Source organism: Microtus ochrogaster, chromosome 1 (genome assembly GCF_000317375.1).
Source record: "Microtus ochrogaster isolate Prairie Vole_2 chromosome 1, MicOch1.0, whole genome shotgun sequence".
NCBI lineage: Eukaryota > Metazoa > Chordata > Mammalia > Rodentia > Cricetidae > Microtus > Microtus ochrogaster.
This window is the reverse complement of record NC_022009.1, coordinates 93625574-93636339: the sequence shown is the minus strand read 5'-3', so window position 1 is coordinate 93636339 and position 10766 is coordinate 93625574. Positions and strand designations below refer to the sequence as shown.

General features: G+C 39.0%; 1 protein-coding gene across 1 annotated transcript in view; it reads right to left on the bottom strand.

Annotated features, from left to right (window-relative positions):
- Window positions 1-2135: 2135 nt before the first annotated feature.
- The window catches only part of Plk4 (polo like kinase 4), a 16849-nt gene continuing 8218 nt past the window's right edge, over window positions 2136-10766 (bottom strand). Inside the window, exons 8-16 of the mRNA XM_005343929.2 lie at window positions 9724-9828; window positions 9327-9429; window positions 8615-8764; window positions 8016-8149; window positions 7844-7935; window positions 7144-7288; window positions 6514-6642; window positions 4391-4497; window positions 2136-2691 (exon numbers count right to left, since the gene is read on the bottom strand). Of these exons, the coding sequence (XP_005343986.1) occupies window positions 2589-2691; window positions 4391-4497; window positions 6514-6642; window positions 7144-7288; window positions 7844-7935; window positions 8016-8149; window positions 8615-8764; window positions 9327-9429; window positions 9724-9828 (1068 nt within the window). The 3' untranslated portion in view covers window positions 2136-2588. The remainder of the gene's footprint in view (window positions 2692-4390; window positions 4498-6513; window positions 6643-7143; window positions 7289-7843; window positions 7936-8015; window positions 8150-8614; window positions 8765-9326; window positions 9430-9723; window positions 9829-10766) is intronic.

The window sequence follows — 10766 nt, the reverse complement described above, 5'->3', positions numbered from 1 at the left end:
AGACCAGGCTGGTCTCGAACTCACAGAGATCCGCCTGCCTCTGCCTCCCGAGTGCTGGGATTAAAGGCGTGCGCCACCACCGCCCGGCCTGCTTCCTCAGTTTCTGTTGTCAGGCCCTGGACTTTAGTCTTTTGGGTCACTTCTGATCTTAAACTCCACCTCTGTGTGCTATGCAGAGACAAAAGTAGTAACCCTCCCTCCCCCACCCCCAGAACAAGAGTTCTTTCCAAGTTCCTGGGTAACACACAGTAATTTCTCACAGCAATTGTAGTGCTGAAGATAAGATCCTACCTGCTTCCCTGATACATTCAAATGGATAGACATAGTTCTTACCTAAATGTCTTCAGAGGCTACCTCTTGACTGCTGCACTTTTCAGAATAGGAAAATTGCCCAGAAGTTACACTACCAGTTACTTGTGTTCAATTACTCGTATTATTGAGTCAGATTTGTAGAAATATTTGGGGAAATAAATTTAACAGAATGAAGCTTTTATATCAGCATACCATGTTCTCAGCAAGAACATAACAGAAGTTTCCCAGCCCTAGAATTATAATACTGTAATTCAGGTAATTATAACCTTGCAAAAGCGACTGCACTTTCTTTTTACTGAGGCATAGTTTCTTGGGAGATTAGACTAATACACCTCGCCACCAAAGAAGTGAGGGAAGTGACAGGTTTAGGAAAAGGGCTAGGAGGGGAAATCAGCACAGAGAGAGACTGTAAGGTATGAAAATGTTACTAGTGTATAGTAAAGAAGGTACTGAAAACCTAGCAAAGCACCATTTCCTTATTTTGAATGGACTGTCACTTCATAAGGCATCTCTAGCCATTATGCTTCTCTATAAAGTAAGCTCTTCAAGCTCATTCCTTGTATTAAAGTAAAATAAACTTGTAATTTTTAATTTAATGATGATAAACTATTTGTATCTGTTTAATACTAACAAGAAAATGCTGACTACCATTTACTACTGAAGATTTATTTATAACTGTCTTACATTGTGAGTGTTCATTTCAAATAAAGACTGTAAAGATAATGTATCATCTGTCAAATTTCAGAACACATTAAGAACCCCTAAACACATGCCCATTCCCATGTACTTGTTGAAATCTGAGCAGTAACTGCTAGGCTTCCGTTCCCCCGGGAACCTTGGACACTAATTAGCTGGTACAGATGCTTATGGTTGGCTGTGCAATGGTGATGAAAGATGAGGACAGACCAGAAGGAGCCCGCCCTGAAGAAATTCCTCTAGGAAAGTAAGGACTTGCAACCTGGTGTAAGAGAATGACTGGAGTGGGGAAGGGTGGAAGAAATGCACTTTAGGTAGAAGGCAGGACTTACAAACATCCTAGAGGTAAGGTATTTTGGAAGGCTTCTTAGAACTCACACCCAGTCCAAAGTGGCTGGAGTATAGCGACTGCTAAGTCCTATTAGTTCAATATGGATTCCTCATTAAATCCAAGCTTCTAATTACAAAGAAAATATGAACAGTAATTATGAATACATTTACAAATGACCATAGTAGATCAAATCTCAATATAAGGGAAATGATACACCTCAGTAACGATGCCCAACACCTAATTTACAGGATTAAGACTTCACATTTTAATCTGGTCCAGAGGATTAGTATGCTTACTCTTATGGTGGACTTGGAACCAACATAGTGGCTCACAACTGCCTGTAACTCTGACCCAGGGTATCTGACCCCTTCTGACCACTGTGGGTGAAATAGAACTTAACACAAGGTGCCTATAAAGGGCACAGTAGGAGCTGCTAGCCAAGTTCTTCTCTGTTGACTTTCCAGAGGGGCCTGTGCAGGTTAATAGATAGCCTCCCTCTGCGCAGACAGACGTTTTCTCTGACTGCCTAGCAGCCACTCTATCACCCCAAATCTCCTTCAGGTCCCATGTCTTGTCTGCCCAGTAACCTCATCTCTCCTGGGGCTATGAAGGAATGCCCAGCAGAGGGAAGGTGGGAGTAAGAGAAGATAGAAAAGACAATCAGTGGGTTAAACCAATAAAAGCCCAGTCTCAAAAAATAAATATGGGGGGGGGGGATTCTTAAACAGCAAACAAAATTTAAGAATGATCAACCTATTTTAAAACAAGTATTTAACCAAACTTACCAATGTGTTTATTTTATAAAATGTATTTGCAGAAATATTTAATCACACACAAGCGCTACAAAAATAAATATAAAATATACATGGTTATATACTGCTTATATATACATTATTTACATCTTCAAAACTACAGGCTGTTTTGTCCATGATTCTCACTGCCTTACTAGTACAGAAACAACAAAAACACAGCACACAAAGTTTAGTGCAGTACAAACATGAGCACACAAAGTCTGAGTGAGGGATTATGTACTTGGAGAAAAATCAGATGTCCTAGTTTATTTCATCACCACTGTATTTGGCAATGAAATTTTTATTCTATTTTGTTTTCTTAGCATATTTTTTATGATACAGATTATAATTGTTTAATAGAAAGGCTTTCTGAAGTCATAGTAAACTAAAAAAAACTCACTTTAACTGAAAGCCAAACAAAGTCGTTTATTAAATACAGACATCTGAAAGGACTTTAGTTAGTGAACACTAGGAGTTGGACTAGAAAACATAAGAAGGATGGACGAAAGACACTGTAATTTCTGTTTGATGTATTCTGGCAATTTTTCATTTTCTCCATACCTAAATGAAGCAGAAAAACAAACAACTTCAATCCGTAGACCTTAAGGGAATACTCAAAAGCACATTTCTCTCATTTAAAGACAAGAGGTAAGAAAACAATACACTTAAATACACTTACTAGAATTCCAAAAATCAACTGAAGCCGGGCGATGGTGGCGCACGCCTTTAATCCCAGCACTCGGGAGGCAGAGGCAGGTGGATCTCTGTGAGTTCGAGACCAGCCTGGTCTACAGAGATAGTTCCAGGACAGGCTCCAAAACCACAGAGAAACCCTGTCTCGAAAAACAAAAACAAAAACAAACAAAAAAAAAAAAACCAAAAATCAACTGAAGTGTATGCAATTTGTTTCTTTCAAAAACAGAACACTTGTTTTGTTTCATAGGTGTATATACTCAGTACAAGCAGAGTACTTTTTTAAATAAATATTTTTGATCTGTGATTAGTTGAATATTCAGAGATAGCACTTATATATTGTGAGGACTAGTGGCTTGCCTTCAAAAATGATTGTTAGTATTGGGTGGTACAGTTCAGTTACAGGGCTTGCAAAGCATTCACAAGGCCCAAGGTTCAATACCTACCATAAACAACAACAAGTCTTAAAACGCTTTCAAAAGTTGGGATATAACTTTTTTTTTTTTTTTAAAAAAAGATTGCCCGCATATATGCCTGCAGGCCAGAAGAGGTTTCTGGGAATTGAACTCAGGACCTCTGGAAGAACAGGCAGTGCTCTTAACTGCTGAGTCTCCTTTCCAGCCTGTGATATAACTTTCATTTGGAAAAAACAACCAAGTTTATTTAGTTAATTTAGGCTTCTTTGAAATGGGTCTCATATAACCCAGGTTGGTTGCTATGTAGCCAAGGATGGTCTCTAACTCCTGCTGATTGTTGGTCTGTGCACCGCCACCATATCCAGCCTGAGGTCAATGTTAGATGTCTATCTCAATCACTTTGAGACAAGGTTTCTCACAGAAACTGAGGCTTACCTATTTGACTAGATTGGGTGGCCTGTGAGCCAAGAATCAGCTTGTCCCCAGGGTGCATACTGCCTTACCTTTTTCTTTTTTTTCTTTTCTTTTTTAAAGATTTATTTATTTATTATGTATACAACATTCTGCCTCGATGTATGCCCGCACGCCAGAGGAGGGCGCCAGATCTCAGTACAGATGGTTGTGAGTCACCATGTGGTTGCTGGGAATTGAACTCAGGACCTCTGGAAGCGCAGCCAGTGCCCTTAACCTCTGAGCCATCTCTCCAGCCCGCCTTACCTTTTTCATGGGTGGCTGGGGCTCTGAATTAAAGTCCTGCTTGCAAAGCAAGTACTTTAGCAACTGAGCCATCTCTCCAGCCTTCCATGTCCTTTGTGTTTGGTTTTTGAAACAGAGTCTCACTGTGTAGCATCTGGTTAGCCTGGAAGTCTTTATGTAGATGTGGCTGGTTTTAAGCTCTGTCGCCTAGGTGCTAGAATTAAAGGTATGCACTACCACACCTGGCCCCTCCATGTTCTTTTAAGTAAATAATCTATATATACATTGAATAGGGTTAGTCAATGAAATTCAAAGAAATCCTACCACTTGAGTTGATTATGAATAGTGTAAATAAAAACTGCCGAAACACTAAGCTTATCAAGCCACTTATTTCAAAGTATAGAAAAAGGAAAATGAGCAAGCACTGAATCCCACCCAGCGCTGTAAAAACTTACCTAGTTGTCTGACCATCTGGTGATGTGTAACTGATGGAAGATACTCCTGCTTGGACCACTAGCTGTGACCCATCATTAAACTGAACCCACACAGCTCCGCTAGTTAGCTAGAAAAGCAAGAAGACATAGAAAATGACTCTATGGAAGACATAGAAAATAACTATATAGAAGACACAACTTTTTTGTTTGTTTGTTTTGGCAGGGGTGGGGTAGGGTTGGTGGTGGTTTTGAGACAGGGTTTTTCTCTATAGCTCTGGCTGTCCTGGAACTCACTCTGTAGACCAGGCTGGTATAGAGAGATCTGCCTGCCTCTACCTCCCGAGTGCTGGGATTAAAGGCGTGCGCCACCACCGCCCGGCACAAGTTGCAGTTTTTAAGGGCTAGCTTAAAATGTGTTCTATAAAGTTTTGTTTTATTCATTCAGTGTTTTAGATTCCCCCATCCCACCCGACCACACCCCTTTTGAAATAGTCTCAGTATTAGCACTAGCTGGCTGTGAACTCATAGAGATCTACCTGCTTCTGCCTTAAGAGTTCTAGGATTAAAGGCACACATCATACTTAGTTATTTTATTTTCATGCCTATGGGTGTTTTTCCTTCATGTTATGTGTCCATGCAGCTTGCTCACAGAACCTGAAAGAGGTCAGAAGAGGGCATCAGATCCCCTAGAACTGGAGTTACAGTCAGATGTGAGCTGCCATGTAGAATAAAACTTTATTCAGCAAGTGCTCTTGATCATGGGTCCGTCTCTCTAGCTCCACAGTTAATTTTTTTTAATATTTTTTATTGTTTATTGGTTTGAAGTTGTCAGATCCCCTGCAATTGGATCTTCAGACAGTTGTGAGCTGCCATGTGGGTTCTAGGAATTGAACCCGGGTCCTCTGGAAGAGCAGTCAGTACTCTTAACCACTGAGCCACCTCTCCAGCCCCCACAGTTCATTTTTAAGGCAGGGTCTCACTCACTACATAGCCCAGAATGGCATTGAGTTCACTCTTGCTTCTACTTCCTAAATACCAGGATTCTAGGCATGTGCGAATACACCCAGACCCAACACAGCGTATAAAACAACTGTCTCCAATAACTGCAAATTAGAGTTTCTAATTATTTTAAGCACTGAAAATACTATTTTCCTTTTTTCTCTTCAAATCATTCTTCTAGTGGCTAAGGCACCACAGTATTAAAATGACTCAATAAATTTGGTTTCTCACAAATAGCCACTGGGTTATTTATGCAGTTGTTTTTCCATATAGCCATTTTCCCAAGATAGGACTGAATGACAAAAGCTCCCCTATTTTATCTCTTAGCTACTGAAAGTTTTCTACTACAAATGGAAAGGCCTGTGGTATAGGTGAAAACAGTATGGCCACCTGACCAAAATAGCCCTGTATTCACATCAGACTACAGTTACACACACTGCAGGACTATGCTTATCAATCCATCATTATAAAAAAACTGTAATTTTACTGTCTTTAAAAGGCAAACTAGCGTAAGTTTTACCAGATTACTTTAGGGAACAAACTAGACAATGTGAGAAACACTGGACCACACAGTAGGTGGTACTCAACAAATGTCAACAAACCCCATGAAGTACTAGAGTCAATTTTTACTTAATTGTTAAGTAAAAATACATATGCCATACTCCAAAATTTCCAAACTTCAAACCTTCTGATAACATATACAATGTAATATACACTGACATAGTTTTGCAAATTTCAATTCAATGTTGATTTCATTTCTGCAATTTCAAATATCCTAGACATTCACTACTCTGCACAACCCTTATCATGACATCATTTACACTGCAGGCAACCTGATATCAATATCAGAAGCTTCTGATATATACCAATTTTAAAAAGCCAAACTCTCTGTGAGTTCGAGACCAGCCTGGTCTACAGAGCTAGTTCCAGGACAGGCTCCAAAGCCACAGAGAAACCCTGTCTCGAAAAACCAAAAAAAAAAAAAAAGCCAAACTTTTAGGAATATATCCAATAAAAAAATATACTTAAAAATTCCTGGAGAAGAGAAGTTGTTAAAATAATTTATATTATTGGGTAATAATCTAATCAATGAAAAAGTCAAGAGGTCTACAGTGAGGAAATCATCTTTCTCAGAAACATCTTACCTGTGTAGCCCAACCAACATTTTTCACAAAAACAGATTTCAAAAGCTGCGCTGATTTAGGAAGACTGGAAGAAGAGAAACTTGCTCCTGTGGAGGTGGCTGTGTGGCCGAGTCCTTCAGCTATAGCAGTCTACAAACAGTAAGGGAGAGGAGGAGCGTGTACATTTGTATGGTCTTTACTGGTATGGCAGTTCACTGGGGAAATCTAATTACTCATTTTTTTTTTTTTTTTTTGGATTTTTCGAGACAGGGTTTTTCCATAGCTTTTGGTTCCTGTCCTGGAACTAGCTCTTGTAGACCAGGCTGGCCTCGAACTCACAGAGATCCGCCTGCCTCTGCCTCCCGAGTGCTGGGATTAAAGGCGTGCGCCACTACTGTCTGGCTAATTACTCATTTGTGAACGTGAGCCATAAAGCAGCTGATAGCACATGCAAGGACCTTTGGCTAATTCAAGCAGGCATATTGCAAAATAGCTCAGTGATGCCCAGTCAGTAGGTGATGATGTATTTTTCTGGGTGTGCTGGGATCTAACCTATGGACACATGTTAAGCATATATTCTACAACTGAGCTGTACCCACAAGCCACACCTTCACTTTATATAAGGGCTGCATGTGATACATGTTTACTTACAGAAGGGTTGAGTACTGGTGCCTGTGTGGGAAATGTCGCACTGTTTATGTTCAATCTGCTGGGTAATGCTTGCTCTCCCTTTGAGTAGCTTGGGTCCACAGGAGGTGGTGATAAGGCTTTAGGTGAACTAGTATTACCAGGTTTTCTGAAGGAAAGAGAAAGGTACTGCTATAGTTACTTAAAGCTTTTCAATATACAGAGAACTAAACATTTATTTAGCTTATGTGTATGTGTTCGACACAGGGTCCCATTATGTAGAGCAGGCTGGCCTTGAACTCAGAGATCCACTCCGGTGCCAAAATTAAAGGTGTATGTCACCACACCTGGCTAGTTAAATTTTTAAATTTCAATTTTATTTACTATGAATGTCTGTGTAAATTGTATGGGAATATAGGCACATATATGCTCCAGAGTGTGTATGTCTGGAGGTTAAAGAATGACCACTGGAGTAAATCCTTGCCTTCAGTTTTATATGGGTTCCAGGGAGCTTGCATTTCAAGCACTTTACCCAGTGAGCCATCTCACTGGCCTTTGTAGCTGTTTTGAGGTACAGTGGCCTCCAATTCTTCCAGCCTCTACTTCTTAAGTGCCAGGATTATGGAGTGTGTCACTATGCTGCAACTCTAAACATCATTTATAATGAAATGTCCCAATTGCATCTTAAACATTTTAGCCATAGTTAGGAATTTTAAGCTTTTACCTTCCTACAATTATTGGGAAGAACGAAGAGCTCCCGCTTCTCTTTTCCTCTTCTGAGATTACAGATTCTAGTGCCAAGCAGACACGATGACCCTATTACAGAGAAGATTGCCTCGTCAGTAGTTCACGGCTTTAACATGTGATTGTTAGTTGGATGAAAAACAAGCACATACCTCATTAGCATGGTCCATATATATTTTCATTTCCTCTTTCAAGCTGGTAATTTCACTTTCACATTTTAAAGTGTAAGATTTGCCAGTTTTTTCAATCACATGAATTAAATCTTCTGTTTTGTGTATTTTGGCTCCTGAAAATTAAGCAGAAAACCATTCATTTTCAGTTCTTTTACTGTTCCTATACTGAATTACTATACTAGTACATAATGGTGGTCAGAAAAGTTATTCACATCATTTATTGATCATTTGTAAAATGGCACTCCAAGTATCCAACAAAGGTAAGGCACCATTTTCTCTCTTTAGCATGTGTCTGACCTGAATGCACAAAGGCATAGCACTCATACAAAATAGCAGGGATAGCTGGAATCATGTGCTGGGATGTGTACATCGGAACCCTTCATGGAGAGAGACAGAGAATGCTCAGAGACTGTTAAACCCATCCATTTGGGTTTCAAGGAAGATATGGTATATGCTTTTCATGCAGTTTATGTTATGAACTGATGCAAGCTAAGCAGCCAAGAGGACTATATCTCATACATTACAGATGAACTGCTGGATGTACAACCATAAATCTGGATCACATGTATTATACTCACCGTCATAAAACCAAACCTCGAAATCAGCACCAGGAGAATTCTCCATCAAAATACATTTAGCATATCTTGTAAAATAAGTGATTTTGGGAGTTTTAGATCTCACGAGCTGAATAAATCTAGAAGCATACTGATATTTTCGCCAGTATTTTTCTGAAGAAGAAAAAGACACATAATATTACAGAACAAAGAATTGACTAAACATACAGTTATATCTGCATTCAGATTTCTGGTAAGGTTAGACAGCTTTCTTGTTTTTGAAAACAAGATGTATTTATTTAGTAGTTAGTCCTCCAAATCACAGCTTCTAGGAACTTATGCAGGAGGTAGCCAGTTACCATATATAATGGTTACCATATACCATTATGTATATATAATCTCTCTCTCTCTCTCTCTCTCTCTCTCTCTCTCTCTCAAAACTAGATACTTCAAGCTGTAATTTTTGATGACTCCAGATAGAGCAAATAACTAAACAACAGTTCTGATGTTACTAATGCTGCAGAGCTAGTTTTCACTTACGGGGTTTGTGGCAGTATAACAAACGAACAGCAGACAATGAGTGGTTAAGGTACACCAAATCGTCCCAGACACAAAGTACAAGAACATGACCAGCAGTCAGACTGAAGCCAACGTAGTTACAATTTACAACCATACATACAAAATTTATGTGCATATAAATCTATTATCTCAATCCATGTCCTGAAAATGTACATACCCGGCAAACTGTCAAAGCTGTACCTACTGATGTTGTCAGTAGGCAAAGGTGGTCTATCAGCAAGAGGAAAGCCTCGTCCATCATTTGGGTAATAAACAGTGATCTGATTAAAAAATAAATAAAACTTCTAATTGTATGCTATTAAGTATTATCCTTTGTTACCAAAAAATACATAAAGTTCTGTTAAGCATTAATTTAGAAAAACATTAAAATAGTTTCTAAAAGTAATAAAGTATTCTAATCTAAAATTTTAATTTTATTACTAGTTACAGTTATTTTTATTTTTCAGTTTGTGAATTCCAAAGATACAGATTAAATACCATATTGTAAAAAGACCTCAGTGCCAAATGTTTAATGCCACACCTAAAATTGCAAGTGAATAAAATCAGTACACTACCTTAGTCCCATCACTAGAGATCTGAAGAACTTCTTTCACGTGTCCTTCAGATGTACACTCTTTTAGAAGTTCCACACACACCTCCTCTGAATCAAGGATGCTCACCTAGGGAAACAGAAAAATCAATAAATTGTTTTTTAAGAACACTCTGGCACATAATATTTAAGAGGGAAAAGTACTCAACCATAGCAGAACCATAAAATCCAACAGCTGCTTCACTTTCGCAGTCTAGAACAGCGATGTAGTTGGGTGCAGCTGTGAGCCAGAAGGTATAAAGGTGAGAATGTGTAATCAAGTGTGAAATGCTAACCAATGAGCAAAAGGCAAACAGAAGGTAGGGTGGGGAACAAGGACCCTGAAGACAATGGGGAGCCAAACAAAGGCAAGACAGGATGACAAGGGAAGCAAAGAACAAAGAGGATCAAGATGGAATCGCATATACTCAGTGACTTCTCAACACAGAAATGCATATTGCTTTAATTGCAGTTGATTTTTAAAAATTGTATTTTCTATGTAACCTTTGATTTCAAATGAAATGCAGAACACCACCAACTGTAGGTGTAAATAAAGTGTTTAATGTAGCATGGAGCCAGTATTATTTTCACAGAACTGTCTTTTAAATATAAAAAGTTTAGGGGCTGGAGAGGTGGTTCAGTGGTTAAGAGCACTTGTTCTTGCAGAGGACCTTGGTTCATTTCCCAGAATCCACATACATACCATACCAATTACAACCATACATACAAAATTTATGTGCATATCTAACTGTAACTTCAAAGCCAAGGAATTAATGCCCCCTTTTTGGCTTCCCTGGACACTAGGCAAGCATGTAGTGCTATACATACATGTAGGCAAGACACTCACAAACACAAAAATCGAAATAAATAAATTTAAAAAATCAGTAAGTTCAAAGTTCCAAACTTATCAGAATCAATTAGCCATTGTCAGAAGCTAGAGGGTAGTAGGCAGGGTGGTAGTATACGCCTAGAGGGTAGTAGGCAGGGTGGTAGTATACGCCTAGAGGGTAGTAGGCAGGGTGGTAGTAT